This window comes from Nerophis lumbriciformis, linkage group LG24 (assembly GCF_033978685.3).
Source record: "Nerophis lumbriciformis linkage group LG24, RoL_Nlum_v2.1, whole genome shotgun sequence".
Lineage (NCBI taxonomy): Eukaryota > Metazoa > Chordata > Actinopteri > Syngnathiformes > Syngnathidae > Nerophis > Nerophis lumbriciformis.
Genome location: NC_084571.2, coordinates 4,717,122 through 4,737,500, shown reverse-complemented (window position 1 = coordinate 4,737,500; position 20,379 = coordinate 4,717,122). Strand labels below are relative to the sequence as shown.

The window sequence follows — 20,379 nt, the reverse complement described above, 5'->3', positions numbered from 1 at the left end:
AAAGAGATTTCTCTGTGTGTGTGTGCGTGTGTGTGTGTGTGTGTGTGAGTGTGTGTGTGTGTGTGTGTGTGTGTGTGTGTGTGTGTGTGTGTTGGCTTGTTATGTTTTTTTGATACACAGCCCTGTAAAATACTTTATATTGTGTTCAAAGTGCAAAAACCTACACTAAAATATGAACCTTTGTCGAGGCTGGAAACCATTATTCATATTTACATTTATATTTATTTTATTATACAAACTTTTCGATTTACGAAGCCTGTAAAGAACCCATTAAGTTCGTAAATCGTTTATTATTGCAGCAAAAAAAATGTTAGGGATTTTTGTGATTTCTGATCATTTGTGAGGGCACCAAAGAGATTTCTCTGTGTGTGTGTGCGTGTGTGTGTGTGTGTGTGTGTGTGTGTGTGTGTGTGTGTGTGTGTGTGTGTGTGTGTGTGTGTGTTGGCTTGTTATGTTTTTTTGATACACAGCCCTGTAAAATACTTTATATTGTGTTCAAAGTGCAAAAACCTACACTAAAATATGAACCTTTGTCGAGGCTGGAAACCATTATTCATATTTACATTTATATTTATTTTATTATACAAACTTTTCGATTTACGAAGCCTGTAAAGAACCAATTAAGTACGTAAATGGAGGTTTCACTGTAGTCTAGTGTTTCTCAAATAGTGGGTCGGGACCCTTGGGTCGCGATTCGCAGGGGAGATTTTTGTTAATTGTGTCAACACTCTAGTATTCATGTTAGAACAATACACATGCCTGCAGCTAGTTGGCATCATAGCCCAATCCTACCAACAGGCTCCCTGTTCTACCCAGTAGAAGTAGCAAGTACATCGAAACAATTGTGTCCACAGCTAACAAAGGCGGAGCGATGTAAAAGTTTGGGACAGGAAGGGAAAAAAAATAGGAGGATTTGTCAGCAGTAGTGTTGTCCCGACACCAATATTTTGGAACCGGTACCAAAATTATTTCGATACTTGTCGGTACTTTTCTAAATAAAGGGGACCACTAAAAATTGCATTATTGGCTTTATTTTAACAAAAAATCTTAGGGTACATTAAACATACCGTATTTTTCGGACTATAAGTCGCAGTTTTTTTCATAGTTTGGCCGGGGGTGCGACTTATACTCAGGAGCGACTTATGTGGGAAATTATTAACACATTACCGTAAAATATCAAATAATATTATTTAGCTCATTCACGTAAGAGACTAGACGTATAAGATTTCATGGGATTTAGCGATTAGGAGTGACAAATTGTTTGGTTAACGTATAGCATGTTCTATATGTTATAGTTATTTGAATGACTCTTACCATAATATGTTACGTTAACATACCAGTTGGTTATTTATGCCTCATATAACGTACACTTATTCAGCCTGTTGTTCACTATTCTTTATTTATTTTAAATTGCCTTTCAAATGTCTATTCTTGGTGTTGGGTTTTATCAAATAAATTTCCTCAAAAAATGCGACTTATACTCCAGTGCGACTTATATATGTTTTTTTCCTTCTTTGTTATGCATTTTCGGCCGGTGCGACTTATACTCCGAAAAATACGGTATGTTTCTTATTGCAATTTTGTCCTTAAATAAAATAGTGAACATACAAGACAACTTGTCTTTTAGTAGAAGGTAAGCAAACAAAGGCTCCTAATTTAGTCTGCTGACGTATGCAGTAACATATTGTGTCATTTTCCTTTCTATTATTTATCAAAATTATTAAGGACAAGTGGTAGACAATTAATTATTAATCTACTTGTTCATTTAATGTTAATATCTGCTTACTTTCTCTTTTAACATGTTCTATCTACACTTCTGTTAAAATATAATAATCACTTATTCTTCTGTTGTTTGATACTTTACATTAGTTTTGGATCATACCACAAATTTAGGTATCAATCCAACACCAAGGATCATACATTGGTCATATTCAAAGTCCTCACGTGTCCAGGGACATATTTCCTGAGTTTATAAACATAATATAATTTTTTTTTAAACAAAAGAAGATGTTGTGATGCCAAAAAATATAGACGTAATCATAGTAGTATCGACTAGATATGCTCCTGTACTTGGTATCATTACAGTGGAAGTCAGGTGTAGATCCACCTATGGCACTTGTTTGCATTTTTGACGCCAGTGAGCTACGGTGTGTAGTGAAGCATGTTTAGCTATTCCTCGTCCTGCAGGGATGATACTTGTGAGAAACATACTTTGTCACCATGGAAGCGAGGATTAGTGATTTAGAAGAAGCTAAAAAACTAGCCGCTAGCTAGCTAGGTCTTAAAGCACCTCTTCCTGAGGGCGTTTCAGTGTTAGAATTTCACCTTTATTGTTAGTTTTTAAGCCAAAATGCGTCCGTTCTCCCTTTTCTGTCTACACACTGTGTCTGTCTGTAAGTACTCTGTGATTGTGCGCTGCCGAACATGCTACTCTGCTTGTAAAACCAGCAAAGACGACAGGGTGCGGGGGAGTGCAAGACCGGTACTTTTCAGAGGCGGTATAGTACCGAATATGATTCATTAGTATCGCGGTACTGTACGAATACCGGTATACCGTACAACCCTAGTCAGCAGCAAGGAAAACAAGTGACAATAACCATAATAAAAAGACCCGGAAGTACGACAGAGTATACAGTCTTTGGATTTACAGTAGGAAATGAGGAAAGACCGATGTGTATTCTACTACCCTTTGCAACATTCTATCTCTGAGAAAAACAAAGCGCAGATCACAGTTTGACATTGAGCAAAAGTTAAGGGAAGCAATATCAAGTTTGAAGTTAAGATTTGAAAGAATGTGCTGTGCAATAGTTCAACAATAGTACTTCCGTATAGCTGTAGAACTTTTGCACCACAGGGAGGTCAGGACAGGAAATAATTGAGAAGCACCGTTTTAGTCATCTATTCTCAGGACTGCCGGGACTTGACTTTGGAGGACTGGGAAGAGGCAAGTTCAAGACCTGCCAGTCAGTACCTGCACAGAGACGATGTTGGTGCTCAGAGAGTTGGGCATCGCCATCCAGTCTGGTAGGTTCATGCTGCTGTCGCTGTTGGCTCGCAGGAAAGGGTGAGGGTGGGGCACCGTCAGCGTGCGTGTGCTCTCTCGCCTCTGGGGGGCGTACTTTGGGGACTCCACGAAGGGAACTGGCATATAAACACATTCTCTTTACATTCTATGCTGTGTAGCAAACATCCTCTCAATTCATAATATCTCTTAGATTTTTTTAAATGATGCTTTATGACTACTTACCTACATCTGTGTCCCGGTGGTTTTTGATGATCTCGCCTAGCTCAAAATGACCCGACATGACGGCCACCTAAAGGAAATGACACATCTCAAAAATAAAAATGCTTTAAGTCTAGTTGGCACTTGGATGCTATTGAAAATGTTTAACTGTATCTCATCAAAACCCATAATAAGCATCCCGACATTACCTGAAATGGTGTTTGGCCGCTGTTGTTCTTTGTGTCTTTGCTTGCTCCTCGGTAGAGCAGAATTCGTGCACAGCTTTCCTATAATGAATGAGTTATTTCGATTTATTGATAATGTGCTTTAATGTCAGAACTCTGCATCACCTGTGTAAAGTTGGGCCCCTTTATTTTTGCAAATATTAAAATAACACTGCCGTTTTGTTTGTGCTGTAAAAATTCAGTTTGTGCCGTAATGGTCTTTAAGTTATATTAAAATACCATTTTTTGACTAATCCTGGGGTGTCAAACGTACGGCCCGCGGGATGAGTTTGCTAAGTATAAAAATGAGCCGAAATTTTTGAATGAAAAAAAACTGCTGTTCTAAATGTGTCCACTAGATGTCGCAATAGCAATTCTTTGTATCTTTGTAAATTATGCTCCATATGCAAAAAATAAATAAACCACATGATGTAAGTGCACCAGTCGAGGAAAATGAGCAAACTACACGAATAACATCCTGTAATTTGATTTTGATTTTGTGTTTTTACAACATTATCACATAATTTATTCAGAAAGTATAAATAACGACAAATAAAGATAGAATACTATTAACCACAAAATGTAAGTGTAAAAAAAAAAAAAAAAAACATTATGATTTGTACATTTTCAGAATGTCCTTGTTCTATTTTTAAACCAAAAAAAACAAGCTGAAGTTGTCTTTATTTTTAAGTTATCATGCCGTGATTTTACCAGTCCGGCCCACTTAGGAGTAGATTTTTCTCCATGTGGCCCCCGATCTAAAATGAGTTTGACAGCCCTGGACTAGTGACATCTTCAAGCCCCCCCACCCTCCACCCTTTCAGAATCTCCCCAAATGTTTACCATGTGTTTGTGCAGCACAAGTTTTCGTCAAACTATTTTAGTTCTTATGTTAATAATGTTTTATGGTTTTGTTGTAAACGTGTTATTGTTCATAACCAGCCCCTTCACCATGTCAAAATCTCCTCAAACGTGTCCCTTTTGTTTTGCTCCGTTTGTGCTGCAAAACTTTTTGTCTAAGTCAGAGGTGTCAAAGTCCTTCTAACTGAGGGCCACGTTGTAGTTATGTTTGGCCCCAGAGGGCCTCTTCTAACAGTGGATAATATTATTACACAATTTTTTATGCATTTTTTTTTTTTGTAGATTTTTTTAAAAACTAAAATGTAAAAAAAATATGGTAAGTTGCAATCATTTCATCTCAAAATGTAGTGTATATTACTGTAAATGGAAAAACAGTACTGCCGATTTTATGGTAAAAAAAAAAAAAAGGCAGCTCAGTTGCCAGAATGTTACTGTAAAATTTACATTTGTTTATTTTACTGTAAATAAAAAAAACTGCAATTTTACAGTAACATTTTGGCACCTGAACTGCCTTTTTGTTTACCATAAAAACAGCAGTACTGTTTTTCCATTTACAGTAAAATACACTACATTTTGAGGTGAAATTATTGCAATCTACCATATATTTTTTTACATTTTAGTTTCTAAAAAAAATACTTAAAAAATGCATTAAAAAATTGTGTAATAATAGTTGTCAAAATGTTACTGTAAAATTTACATTTGTTTTTTTTACTGTAAATAAAAAGCAATTTTACAGTAACCTTTTGGCACCTGAGCTGCCAGTTTGTTTTTACTGCAAATCAACAACTGTAGATTTTTGGGTGTATTACTGTAAACGCCAAAACGGCATTACAGTTTATTACAGTAAAAAAAAAGTACAGTTTTTTTTCCATTGAGAAAAAATGCTGTAAAAAGTACAGTAAATTTCACAAGTATACCATGAAATCTATTGCTACTTTTACATTGCACAATTTGATGGATAACTTGCTTTAAAATCATTATTATTAGTATTTATTTCTATTTTAAAAATGGTTTGAATGTTTGATAATATATTTTTGCATAATTAGACAATATTTAAGTTTACATCATTTGGGGTTACATGGAGTACATATATTTTTTTTCTCCCAAAATAGAAAGAAATAATACATTTAGTAAGAAAAGTTACAGTACTTTATTGATGCTTATGCTTACCTCCTTCAGCCTTACTGCCCCACCCGATCCTTAAGATCAGCCGATCAGCTGCTGTTGACGGTCCCTGACACAAGGCTGAAGCTTAGAGGTGACAGAGCTTTCGCCGTTGCTGCTCCCAAGCTCTGGAACGACCTACCCCTGAGTGTTAGACAAGCCTCCTCTCTTCCTGTTTTTAAATCTCTCTTAAAAACATACTTTTATTCCATGGCTTTTAACACTGAGTGATATCCATCCTGCAATGGTGCCCCATAATACACCTGCTGTGATCCTGTTTCTATGTTTTTATGTTTTTATTAATTCTATTTTAATTATTTATTTTTTTATCGTGTTCTGTTTGTGTTGTGTTGTGTTTGCTCGGTACTCGTTTTATCTTTTAACCTGTTCATTGTACAGCACTTTGGCTACCCCTGTGGTAAATTTTAAATGTGCTCTATAAATAAAGTTGATTTGATTTGATTTGACTTATTCCCAGGATTTCGAGGGCCACATTTGCCCCCCGGGCCATGAGTTTGACACCTGTGGTCTAAGTAATATAATTTTTTATGTTTTTAACATTTTATGATTCAAACCCTGCACGCCCCTACTTTCCCAAAATCTCCCCTAACATAAATGTTTGTACTGCAAAAAAGTGTCTATTTTTGTTTCTATATTATTAACATGTTGTGATTCATAACAAGTCCCCCACCTTGTCAAGATCTCCCCAAACTTCCAATTTTTATGTCATTTTATAGTTTTATATATTTTAATGTTATTAATGTGTTGTTATTTTTCAGAACCAGGCCCCAACCATGTCAAAATCTCCCCAAACTTGTCCAAAAACGTTTGTCCTACAAACATTTTTGTCCAACTATTATAGTTTTTATGGTATTAACTATTGTAGTTTATTATTTTAACATTTTACGATTCAGAACCATCCCCACCTTGTCAAAATCTCCCCAAACTTGTCCAAAACCTTTGTGATACGCTTGTGCTGCAAAAAAAATGTATTTCTAAATTTTATACTAGTTTTTACGTTATGAGACTGGTTATGAATAACATGTTAATAACATAAAAACAAAAATAGACAAAAAAATTGCAGCTCAAACAGCATCAACAAAGGCAGTGTTATTTTACTTTTTTTTTTTTTACATAATTGTTACACACACGCTCTTGTCTTGATGTCTCCAGGTGGTGCAGCTTTACAAAGTCACACACATGCGAGGGGTGAGAGCCCACCTTGTTATATAAAGCACAGATGTGCAAGGCAGTGTTTCCAGAAGCATTCTGGAAGGACGAGTCCGCCCCGTAGAAGAGGAGGTGCTCCAAATGCTGCGAGTTGCCGTTCTGACAGGCCTGGGGTTGAGGTTTAAACAAATAAAACAAAAACACAGATATTTTAATATACAGTCATATTGAAGTTTGATTAATGAAATGGTGTCCAAAGCGTGATTAGGTCCATTGGCGGACATTTTTTTTACTGACAATTAAACAAGGGAACATTAAGAACAACAGCTAAAATAGCTATAGTTAAGAAGAAACAGTTGAAATATTGATAAATATCTAGAATATGCCATTTTGGAAGAAAAACATACTCTGCCTAGATGTACGGCGGTGAGTTAGCATGCTAATGTTAGCATGTCAACAGATAGCATGAGCCAAATACCAAGTTCTATGGAGTATACGGCAGAGGTGGGACCAAGTCATTGTTTTGCAAGTCACAAGTAAGTCTCAAGTCTTTGCCCTCAAGTCCGAGTCAAGTCCCGAGTCAAGACAGGCAAGCCCCGAGTCAAGTCCAAAGTCAAGACTGGAAAGTCTCAAGTCAAGTCCTAAGTCCTGCATTTTGAGTTTCGAGTCCTTTCAAGTCCTTTTAACCACAGACTAATATATTAACACAGATTGTGTATGCTTTTCAAACGCTGTATTTATTTATTAAAACAAGTGCATTTTAAATTGCAGGAAAGAAAATTGTGCTGACATTGCACTTTATAATAGCACATTTTAAACATTAACTCATTCCTTTACAGATCAAACACATTGAAAAATAAAGTGCAAATGTACTTATTTGTACAAAAGTGTTAACATTGAAAAAACATGACATATACGTGAACATAACAAAAAAGTTGTACTTTTTATATGTCAGGGCCCTATGCTGCATTGCATTTGCAAAAGACCAAATTAGCCAAGAGTCTGTCAGTCATTTGTGCACGATGGGGGCGTAGTATGATGCCACCATGGCTGAAAACTCGCTCCACTGGAGCACTGGAGGCAGGCACTGCCAAGACTCTCATGGCCACTCGGAACAGTGAAGGAAGAGTCTTCATGTTCAATGCCCAGAACAAAAGGGGGGAGAGAGTTGTTTTGGGTTGGTGCACTACTTGTAAGTGTATCTTGTGTTTTTTATGTTGATTTAATTAAAAAAATTTAAAAAAATAAAAAATTCTTGTGCGGCCCGATACCAATCGATCCACGGACCAGTACCGGGCCGCGGCCCGGTGGTTGGGGACCACTGAGGTAAACAACCAACAGTATGTCAGAAAGCTAGCTAAAACGGTACACATATTCATAATATAGTATACATTTTAACTGACCTTTATTTTACTATTTTTGTCTTTTTTTAGGTGGCTAAAATACGCGGTGCTGCTGACCGCCGTCTAACGTTACGTGTGATATATTGACTAACGTAACCCTGCTTGAAAAAAATCACTGAACAAAAAGTATGAATAAGGTAGTGAACTGCAACAGATTCCCGTGTTTGCAATAACGTTATAACGTTAGCAGTGAGTTTACAGCCTCACTGATTTAACTACACAGCAAATAAAAGTCACGTTACTTAGCCAATAAACGTTATCTTACATTCAAAACTTACCGTTCTTTGTGCAACTTTAAATGCCGGACGAAGTTGGAAGTTGTTTCCTCTCCATCAGTAATTTTCGAACCGCATGTGTTGCATACTGCAAACCGTTTTGTGTTGACCACCTCGTAATTTTTATACCCAAACAAAATTATTTTAGGTATCATTTTTTGTTCACTGGCGTGTGGTTTGGACATGTCTTCTTCGTTGGTTGTCCTGCAATTTGATTGGATGAATGCTGTGTGATGAAAACAAAGTAGATCTAATTTGATTGGCTGTTGTACTGAGACCACACCAGCTGACACACGCAACGCTGATAGACAAGTACACAATGAAAAATACGAGGCGCTCCCGAATAACTTTTTTATCTTTGGGTTTTGGGGAAAGTAGCAAGTCATGTCAAGTCATGTCAATTCAAAAGGCTCAAGTCCAAGTGAAGTCACAAGTCATTGATGTTAAAGTCTAAGTCGAGTTGCAAGTCTTTTTACATTTTGTCAAGTCGAGTCTAAAGTCATCAAATTCATGACTCGAGTCTGACTCGAGTCCAAGTCATGTGACTCGAGTCCACACCTCTGGTATACGGTGGCTAAAAATGTTCGCATACTAATGTTAGTACAGGCTAATGTCAGCATGCTAACAGTTCGTATTTGTCAAGTATCAAGTTATATGACTTTGGGGTAAACGGTAGCAAAGTTAACAAAAAAAGTTATTGTTAGCATGCTAACATGCTAATGTTAACATGTGTCTAGTACCAAGTTATGACTCTAAGATGTACAGCTGTAAAGTTATCACGCTAATGTTAGCATGCCAACGTTAGCATGTGTCAAGTATATAAGTTTGAGGAATTTGGCTGTGGAATTGGCTAAAAGAGTTACCGTGCTGTCAAGTACCAAGTTATGACTCTGAGGTGTTTTCGACTGTAAAATTGGCCAAAAAAGTTAGTATGCTAACAGTTAGCATGTGTCGTGTACCAAGGGTTATGACTGAGGTGTACGGCTGCAAAATTAGCGGGGGGAAAAAAGTTAGCATACTAATGTTAGCATTTCAACTGATAGAATGAGCCAAATACCAAGCTATATGAAGTATACGGTGGCAAAATTGGCTAAAAATGTTGGCATACTAATGTTGGTATGCTAATGTTAGCATGTCAACAGATAGCATGAGCCAAATACCAAGTTCTATGGAGTATACGGTGGCAAAATTGGCTAAAAATGTTCGCATACTAATGTTAGTACAGGCTAATGTCAGCATGCTAACAGTTCGCATTTGTCAAGTATCAAGTTATATGACTTTGGGGTAAACGGTAGCAAAGTTAACAAAAAAAGTTATTGTTAGCATGCTAACATGCTAATGTTAACATGTGTCTAGTACCAAGTTATGACTCTAAGATGTACAGCTGTAAAGTTATCACGCTAATGTTAGCATGCCAACGTTAGCATGTGTCAAGTATATAAGTTTGAGGAATTTGGCTGTGGAATTGGCTAAAAGAGTTACCGTGCTGTCAAGTACCAAGTTATGACTCTGAGGTGTTTTCGACTGTAAAATTGGCCAAAAAAGTTAGTATGCTAACAGTTAGCATGTGTCGTGTACCAAGGGTTATGACTGAGGTGTACGGCTGCAAAATTAGCGGGGGGGAAAAAGTTAGCATACTAATGTTAGCATTTCAACTGATAGAATGAGCCAAATACCAAGCTATATGAAGTATACGGTGGCAAAATTGGCTAAAAATGTTGGCATACTAATGTTAGTATGCTAATGTTAGCATGTCAACAGATAGCATGAGCCAAATACCAAGTTCTATGGAGTATACGGTGGCAAAATTGGCTAAAAATGTTCGCATACTAATGTTAGTACAGGCTAATGTCAGCATGCTAACAGTTCGCATTTGTCAAGTATCAAGTTATATGACTTTGGGGTAAACGGTAGCAAAGTTAACAAAAAAAGTTATTGTTAGCATGCTAACATGCTAATGTTAACATGTGTCTAGTACCAAGTTATGACTCTAAGATGTACAGCTGTAAAGTTATCACGCTAATGTTAGCATGCCAACGTTAGCATGTGTCAAGTATATAAGTTTGAGGAATTTGGCTGTGGAATTGGCTAAAAGAGTTACCGTGCTGTCAAGTACCAAGTTATGACTCTGAGGTGTTTTCGACTGTAAAATTGGCCAAAAAAGTTAGTATGCTAACAGTTAGCATGTGTCGTGTACCAAGGGTTATGACTGAGGTGTACGGCTGCAAAATTAGCGGGGGGGAAAAAGTTAGCATACTAATGTTAGCATTTCAACTGATAGAATGAGCCAAATACCAAGCTATATGAAGTATACGGTGGCAAAATTGGCTAAAAATGTTGGCATACTAATGTTAGTATGCTAATGTTAGCATGTCAACAGATAGCATGAGCCAAATACCAAGTTCTATGGAGTATACGGTGGCAAAATTGGCTAAAAATGTTCGCATACTAATGTTAGTACAGGCTAATGTCAGCATGCTAACAGTTCGCATTTGTCAAGTATCAAGTTATATGAATTTGGGGTAAACGGTAGCAAAGTTAACAAAAGAAGTTAGCTCTATATTGTTAGCATGCTAACATGCTAATATTAACATGTGTCTAATACCAAGTTATATGACTCTAAGGCAGGGGTCGGCAACCTTTACCACTCAAAGAGCCATTTTGACCCGTTTCAGAAATTCAAGAAAACAATGGAAACTACAAAACTCTTTTGAAATTTAAAATGAAATAACACTGAGGGTGGCCGTATAAAACAACTTTAACACTTTTACAAATATGCGCCACACTGTGAACCCACACCAAAAAAGAATGACAAACACATTTCGGGAGAACATCCGCACTGTAGCACAACATAAACACAACAGAACAAATACCCAGAATCCCATGCATCCCTAACTCTTTCTGGTTACATTATACACCCCCGCTACCACCAACCCCCCGCCCCATCTCCCGAATTCGGAGGTCTCAAGGTCCCCCCCCTAAAGGGGGGGGGTTACCCACATATGCGGTCCTCTCCAAGGTTTCTCATAGTCATTCACATCGACGTCCCACTGAGGTGAGTTTTTCCTTGCCCTTATGTGGGCTTTGTACCGAGGATGTCGTTGTGGCTTGTGCAGCCCCGCGTGTGTCGGTTGAGGTGGGCGGGGTTGGGGGTGCAGGGTTTGGTGGTAGCGGGGGTGTATAATGTAACCAGGAAGAGTTAGGGATGCATGGGATTCTGGGTATTTGTTCTGTTGTGTTACGGTGCGGATGTTCTCCCGAAATGTGTTTGTCATTCTTGTTTGATGTGGGTTCACAATGTGGCGCATATTAGTAAGAGTGTTAAAGTTGTTATATACGGCCACCCTCAGTGTGACCTGTATGGCTGTTGACTAAGTATGCCTTGCAGTCACTTACGTGTGTAGGGCAGAGTCCACATACAACATGTGACTGGGCCGACACGCGGATAGTGTAAAATCGGACGTTAAAGGCACTGCCATCACGGCACGCCCTCAATATTGGGAGAGGCACTGAAATTCGGAAGTCTCCCGGAAAAATCGGGAGGGTCAGCAAGTATGCAGCTGAGCCGCTTTAGATGTGATCAAAGAGCCGCATGCGGCTCCAGAGCCGCGGTTTGCCGACCCCTGCTCTAAGGTGTACAGCTGTAAAGTTGGCTAAAAAGTTATCACGCTAATGTTAGCATGCCAACGTTAGCATGTGTCAAGTATATACGTTTGAGGTGTTCGGCTGTGAAATTGGCTAAAAAAGTTACCGTGCTAACATTTAGCATGTGTCAAGTACCAAGTTATGACTCTGAAGTGTTTTCGACTGTAAAATTGGCTAAAAAAGTTAATATGCGAACAGTTAGCATGTGTCACGTACCAAGGGTTAGGACTGAGGTGTACAGCTGCGAAATTAGCTACAAAAATAAGTTTGCATACTAATGTTAGCATTTCAACAGATAGAATGAGCCAAATACCAAGTTATATGAAGTATACGGTGGCAAAATTGGCTAAAAATGTTAGCATACTAATGTTAGGTATGCTAACAGGCTAACGGCAGCATGCCAACAGTTAGCATTTGTTAAGTATCAATTTATATGACTTTTGGGTAAGTTATGATGCTAATGTTAGCATGCCAACGTTAGCATGTGTCAAGTATACAGGTAAAAGCCAGTAAATTAGAATATTTTGAAAAACTTGATTTATTTCAGTAATTGCATTCAAAAGGTGTAACTTGTACATTATATTTATTCATTGCACACAGACTGATGCATTCAAATGTTTATTTCATTTAATTTTGATGATTTGAAGTGGCAACAAATGAAAATCCAAAATTCCGTGTGTCACAAAATTAGAATATTACTTAAGGCTAATACAAAAAAGGGATTTTTAGAAATGTTGGCCAACTGAAAAGTATGAAAATGAAAAATATGAGCATGTACAATACTCAATACTTGGTTGGAGCTCCTTTTGCCTCAATTACTGCGTTAATGCGGCGTGGCATGGAGTCGATGAGTTTCTGGCACTGCTCAGGTGTTATGAGAGCCCAGGTTGCTCTGATAGTGGCCTTCAACTCTTCTGCGTTTTTGGGTCTGGCATTCTGCATCTTCCTTTTCACAATACCCCACAGATTTTCTATGGGGCTAAGGTCAGGGGAGTTGGCGGGCCAATTTAGAACAGAAATACCATGGTCCGTAAACCAGGCACGGGTAGATTTTGCGTTGTGTGCAGGCGCCTAGTCCTGTTGGAACTTGAAATCTCCATCTCCATAGAGCAGGTCAGCAGCAGGAAGCATGGAGTGCTCTAAAACTTGCTGGTAGACGGCTGCGTTGACCCTGGATCTCAGGAAACAGAGTGGACCGACACCAGCAGATGACATGGCACCCCAAACCATCACTGATGGTGGAAACTTTACACTAGACTTCAGGCAACGTGGATCCTGTGCCTCTCCTGTCTTCCTCCAGACTCTGGGACCTCGATTTCCAAAGGAAATGCAAAATTTGCATGGTTGGGTGATGGTTTGGGGTGCCATGTCATCTGCTGGTGTCGGTCCACTCTGTTTCCTGAGATCCAGGGTCAACGCAGCCGTCTACCAGCAAGTTTTAGAGCACTTCATGCTTCCTGCTGCTGACCTGCTCTATGGAGATGGAGATTTCAAGTTCCAACAGGACTTGGCGCCTGCACACAGCGCAAAATCTACCCGTGCCTGGTTTACGGACCATGGTATTTCTGTTCTAAATTGGCCCGCCAACTCCCCTGACCTTAGCCCCATAGAAAATCTGTGGGGTATTGTGAAAATGAAGATGCAGAATGCCAGACCCAAAAACGCAGAAGAGTTGAAGGCCACTATCAGAGCAACCTGGGCTCTCATAACACCTGAGCAGTGCCAGAAACTCATCGACTCCATGCCACGCCGCATTAACGCAGTAATTGAGGCAAAAGGAGCTCCAACCAAGTATTGAGTATTGTACATGCTCATATTTTTCATTTTCATACATTTCAGTTGGCCAACATTTCTAAAAATCCCTTTTTTGTATTACCCTTAAGTAATATTCTAATTTTGTGACACACGGAATTTTGGATTTTCTTTTGTTGCCACTTCAAATCATCAAAATTAAATGAAATAAACATTTGAATGCATCAGTCTGTGTGCAATGAATAAATATAATGTACAAGTTACACCTTTTGAATGCAATTACTGAAATAAATCAAGTTTTTCAAAATATTCTAATTTACTGGCTTTTACCTGTATAAGTTTGAGTTGTTCGGCTGTGAAATTGGCTTAAAAGGTCACCATTTAGCATGTGTCAAGTACCAAGTTAGGACTGAGGTGTTTTCGACTGTAAAATTGGCTAAAAAAGTTAGTATGCTAACAGTTAGCATGTGTCGAGTACCAAGTGTTATGACTGAGGTGTACAGCTGTGAAATTAGCTAAAAAAAAAAAAAAAAAAAGGTGCAAAATTAACCAACCCTAACACATTAATTCATTCATGAGACAGTGAAAGATGGAGAAACAATGACGATGTCAACATTGGGGGAGGATACCTGGATTTCTGTCCTGGTGTTCACGTCGCCACGCGATGGTGAGGATGGAGGTGGTGTGTGTGTCATGGATGGTGTTTGACGGACACACAAGGTGGAAGATGAACACAAAGGACATGTAAACACAACACACACACCTTTCACATGGCTTTCCCTATTGTTGACTGATATTAAATCTGAGTTGGATCTTTTTGTATTTTGAGCATATGAATCATCAACTATCATATACAGTCATGGTCAAAAGTTTACATACACTTGTAAAGAACATAATGTCATGGCTGTCTTGAGTTTCCAATAATTTCTACAACTCTTATTTTTTTGTGATGGAGTGATTGGAGCACATACTTGTTAGTCACAAAAAACATTCATGAAGTTTGGTTCTTTTAAGAATTTATTATGGGTCTCCTGAAAATGTGAGCAAATCTGCTGGGTCAAAAGTATACATACAGCAATGTTAATATTTGCTTACATGTCCCCTGGCAGGTTTCACTGCAATAAGGCGCTTTTGGTAGCCATCCGCAAGCTTCTGGTTGAATTTTTGACCACTCCTCTTGACAAAATTGGTGCAGTTCAGCTAAATGTGTTGGTTTTCTGATATGGACTTGTTTCTTCAGCATTGTCCACACGTTTAAGTCAGGACTTTGGGAAGGCCATTCTAAAACCTTAATTCTAGCCAGATTTAGCAATTCCTTTACCACTTTTAGAAAAATAGATAGATAGTACTTTATTGATTCCTTCAGGAGAGTTCCCTTTGGCGTGTGTTAGGGGTCATACCCAACTGCGCCCAAGACCCAACCTCCGGGCTGATGATTTTAGGTTGTCCTGAAGAATTTGGAGGTAATCCTCTTTTTTCATTGTCCCATTTACTCTCTGTAAAGCACCAGTTCCATTGGCAGCAAAACAGGCCCAGAGCATAATACTACCACCACCATGCTTGACGGTAGACTTGGTGTTCTTGGGATTAAAGGCCTCACTTTTTCTCCTCCAAACGTATTGCTGGGTATTGTGGCCAAACAGCTCAACTTTTGTTTCATCTGACCATGGAACTTTCCTCCAGAAGGTCTCATCTTTGTCCATGTGATGTCAGCCAGGACAATATGTTCTTTACAAGTGTATGTACACGACTGTCTCTCCCAATTAAACACGGTTTATCATGTTAGTTTTGTTTTTTAACTTATCTTTGTCCATGTGATGTCAGATGAAAAATTTAGCTGTTTGGCCACAATACCGAGCAATATATTTGGAGGAGAAAAGGTGAGGTCTTTAATCCCAGGAACACTATGCTTATCGTCAAGCGTGGTGGTGGTAGTATTATGCTCTGGGCCTGTTTTGCTGCCAATGGAACTGGTGCTTTACAGAGAGTAAATGGGACAATGAAAAAGGAGGATTACCTCCAAATTCTTCAGGACAACCTAAAATCATCAACCCGGAGAGGTTGGGTCTTGGGCGCAGTTGGGTGTTCCAAAAGGACAATGACCCCAAACACACGTCAAAAGTGGTAAAGGAATGGCTAAATCAGGCTAGAATTAAGGTTTTAGAATGGGTTTCCCAAAGTCCTGACTTAAATGTGTGGACAATGCTGAAGAAACAAGTCCATGTCAGAAAAACAACAAATTTAGCTGAAGTGCACCATTTTTTTCCAAGAGGAGTGGTCAAAACTTCAACCAGAATCTTGTGGATGGCTACCAAAAGCGCCTTATTGCAGTGAAACTTGCCAAGGGACATGTAACCAAATATTAACATTGCTGTATGTATACTTTTGACCCAGCAGATTTGGTCAGTAGACCCATAATAAATTCATAAAAGAACCAAACTTCATGAATGTTTTTTGTGGCAAACAAGTATGTGCTCCAATCACTCCATCACAAACAAATAAGAATTGTAGAAATGATTGGAAACTCAAGACAGCAATGACATTATGTTCTTTACAAGTGTATGTCAACTTTTGATCACGACTGTATATTCCCCCTTTGCTAAACTGGTCAAGTAAAATCAGAGTTATAATAATCATATTTGCGGCTGTTTTAAAAGTAAGATGGCAATGAAACATGGCGTTGTCTTTCTATTAGTGGAAAAAAAAAAAAAAAGCTTGTCATTGATGAAACCTTTACAAGTTGTGTGGTTACAAAAGGAGAAAGGAACGGTCAGAGAGAAAGGTAAGCAAACACTGCCATCAAGTGGCCAGCAGACAATCCAATGAGGAAGAGAAAAACACAATTAGTGATGGGTCAAACGATACTGAAGCATCAACGCATTATGAAACACGGTGATACTGTGGTTTCTCGATACCGCCATGTGTGTCACTTTAAAAAAAAACTAAGAGTGTATTGTGGCCGATCCAACTGCTCTGTCGTTGGACTGAAGCGCCAAACTGTGTTTGATATCGGTTTCCGTGATCAATTTAAATGAAACTAAGAAAAAGGAAAAATTCCAAAGTGTGGGATTATTTTGATACAACATCGCCAAATATAGTGAATGGCTCATTGACCAGAGTTACATGCTTCATATTTACTTCTTTACAGTTAAAAATGTTTTTTAAAAAAAGCTTTTTTATTTGCTATAAATGTTATATGTAGTGACCTTTTTAATGAAGTAGATGCCACAGTATTCAATACAGCCAGAGAGTGTGCCACACACTCACTGAGGCCTCATTTCCCCGTCACTCCTTTTTAGGAATAGTACACATTATTTGTTGTCTTATTTTTTTGGAGTCGTCAGTTTTAAGTGTTCCTCTGTCTGCGACTCCCTCGTCGTCATGTGACATGAGTGTGTGTTTGTTATGATTATGCTTCCTGTGTCACGGCGCATGCGCAATCCCGCATATCATCACGCCCCTGCTCGCTCTTCTCACATTGCAGCCACATGCCTGCAAGGCTGCAGGCAATCAGCAATCAGTGCACCTGAGTCTGATGAGGCCAGACAGCATAAAGACCAGCGGACCCGAAGATCCAATGCCGGAACGTAGTTCACTCTTCGTAGTAAGCATCCCGTCTCTGGCTTCCCTCCGCGTACTTGCTCTCTCTGTGCCTTCCCTGTGCCCGTGTCTTATGTCCTCTGTGTTCTCCGTAGAGTTCCCTCTGTTTCCCGTGATCGAGCTGTGTGCCTCGACTTCCCACCGGATTTTGGACTGCCTCCCTCTATCCACGACCCCCGCTTGGACACGGACCTCGTCACTTCTCTCCAGCCCCCGGCCTCTCGCTTGCCCACGGACTGCCTTCTCGCCTTGCCCCATCCAACACGCACATACAACAAACTCTGGTAACATTTACATTGTTGATTATACACATCGTCTTACACCATTCACGTAGAGTAGCATACACACCCAAACTCATCATGATCAATAAACCTATTGAACTGATCCCTGCCGTGGTGTTGTCTCCTTCCCCCGCTGTACGTAACATCCTGGTTTCGATGAATCGCCTTATCTTACCTCTGATTGGCCAATCCGGTATGTTTCGCCCTGACCTTAGCCAATTGTGACTCATCATACGAACACCAACCAATCGTCATGGATTTTCTCCGTATGTATGGATGTTTTTATTCATCCACGTCATTGAATTTTCTCCGGCCTTTTCCTCTCTTTGTAGCTTTGTTGTAAGCTATCTCGCTACATGGATTTAAAACTAGCTAAGCTACAGCAATCGCTACTTGTATAAAAAGTAGTGAAGCTACTGGGAAATGTAGTTAAGCTACGTAGCTTCGCTACATGTAGCTTGCTACTGCCCATCACTGGGTATCATAACAATATAGTATTTGATTTAATTTAACTTTAGCTTAGACATTTCTGTCTTGCCTCTGGTGAGGGCGGTCGCATTTTTTTCTCCTCCCGTCTTCTCCTTGCTTGCTCTCTGTGTCTTGTCTACACTTTTTTTTAAGCCTCTTTCTTTGCGTTGTCCTCCAAATCTAAACATCAGACATGGAATTGATCAGCTGGACTCTCGACTCAATTGACAAAATCTTTTCGAAAAGAGAAAAAGAGGTTCGGGGGAGCCTGGCTGCCCTGGTGGAACCATTGCTGCGGGGTATGTGAGAGATTCCTGGGACAAATGGGGAATCATGTGCCTCTCAGTCCTTTCCATCGAGGACGTGGAAGACATCTACATATTTGGAACCATGATCGCGGGGTACCTGCTGATTGGGCTGGGCATTGCTCTGGTGTACCGTCAAATTCGTAAGACGATGGCAGCCACTCAAGGAGCCCAAAGGCTGTTCGTCGCAATGGAAGGATTGGGTCGGGCTGTGGGATCGCAGTCTGGGGCGATTTCTGAACTGAATCGCAAGATGGATCACATCATGGAGAAGCTTGTTGAAAGGGAAAAAATGGATATGAGAGCCAACATGGACGAATAGAACAGACAAGCCATTGTAATGTCTGCTCGCAGAAAAACAAAAATCCTAATCTACGATTTGACTCCCTCGAATGGCTTTGACGCTGCAACAACAGGAGCAGGCTGCTCTGAAAACATCTCCGAGGACCCTCAAAGATGGACGCTTTTGACCTCCCTCCCTCCTCAACGACACCTGGAAGTCTTGCATGCAGAACGGCCCCGGGCCTATGGACACAACACCACTACACCCAAAGACAATGGGCATATACACAAACACACACCCCACCCCCACCCACCGCTTGATTCCTCTTCGGGGTGATGGACGGCTGAGTAGCGCTTTATAGCAGCAGGCCGGCCTCCAGGGCCCCAACTCCCCCCTTCTGTTGCGAGTTGTTGTGATTATATGTAACTTGTTTATGTGTGCTATGGCAAATGAGGTTTTTTCCCTTGGACTCAGTCTGGAGCCCCTCCCGAGGGTCCAGCCTTTGACTGATATTTTTTACTCTTCCTCCCTTTCTCAATATCACCTTTTTCCCACCTTTTTTAAGGAGCGCCGTAAGTGGCTGATCCGTTGGCGGTCCTGTTCTTGTCTCCCTGTAACGCATGTCTGCTCTTAGTGAATTTCAGTTCTTATATGTCTTGTATATGTTAAAGAATTGACAATAATAAAGCATAGTCCTCCTCCTAAATTGGTACAATATCTATTACATATTTGCCTTCTAAATTATAACAAGGGTTTTTCATTATGTACCACCCCAGAAAAAACTTGGCATGCAAGTACCACCATAATGACCAACATTGAAATACAGTAGCATAGTAGGCCTAAGTATTCATTACACATAGTTTGAACAGTAACACTGTGTTTATATATTTAATCAAGTTATTCTTTGGCAAACCACCAGATGGAGCTCGCATACTACAGTTTGAAAATCACTGCTTTTGAAGTTTTTACAACTAAAAACATTTATTTTTAGGGGGTTTTTAGGCCCAATGTGTTGTTACACTATGTCAAAATAAAAACAAATACACACATGTGAGGTTGTTAGCTATTAAAAAACAAAACTAACAAGATAAACCATGTTTAATTGGGAGATACAGTCGTGGTCAAAAGTTTGCATACACTTGTAAAGAACATTTTTGTTTCATCTGACATCACATGGACAAAGATGAGACCTTCTGGAGGAAAGTTCTGTGGTCAGATGAAACAAAAATTGAGCTGTTTGGCCACAATACCCACCAATATGTTTGGAGGAGAAAAGGTGAGGCCTTTAATTCCAGGAACACCACACCTACCGTCAAGCATGGTGGTGGTAGTTTTATGCTCTGGGCCTGTTTTGCTGCCAATGGAACTGGTGCTTTACAGAGAGTAAATGGGACAACGAAAAAGGAGGATTATCTCCAAATTCTCCAGGACAACCTAAAATCATCAGCCCGGAGGTTGGGTCTTGGGCGCAGTTTGGTGTTCCAAAAGGACAATGACCCCAAACACATTAATGGCTAAATCAGGCTAGAATTAAGGTTTTAGAATGGCCTTCCCAAAGTCCTGACTTAACCTTCGTCTTGTGCTAGGGTCGGCACAGACCCATTTTAGTTTTTAAAATGCATAAAAGAACCACATAAATTTATTTTTTTGCATAAAGGCTTTTTGACTTTATCAGGAACCTCTATTTCAACAAAATACAACTTCTTTTTTTTTCCACTAAATTAT

At 39.5% G+C, this 20,379-nt stretch overlaps 1 protein-coding gene across 4 annotated transcripts in view; it reads right to left on the bottom strand.

Annotated features, from left to right (window-relative positions):
- The window catches only part of shank1 (SH3 and multiple ankyrin repeat domains 1), a 280,926-nt gene that overhangs the window by 109,766 nt on the left and 150,781 nt on the right, over positions 1–20,379 (bottom strand). For all 4 annotated transcript variants that reach the window (XM_061981384.1, XM_061981385.1, XM_061981386.1 and 1 more), the window contains exons 8-11: positions 6,694–6,810; positions 3,433–3,510; positions 3,248–3,314; positions 2,972–3,141 (exon numbers count right to left, since the gene is read on the bottom strand). In XM_061981384.1, coding sequence (XP_061837368.1) covers positions 2,972–3,141; positions 3,248–3,314; positions 3,433–3,510; positions 6,694–6,810 — 432 coding nt within the window. The remainder of the gene's footprint in view (positions 1–2,971; positions 3,142–3,247; positions 3,315–3,432; positions 3,511–6,693; positions 6,811–20,379) is intronic.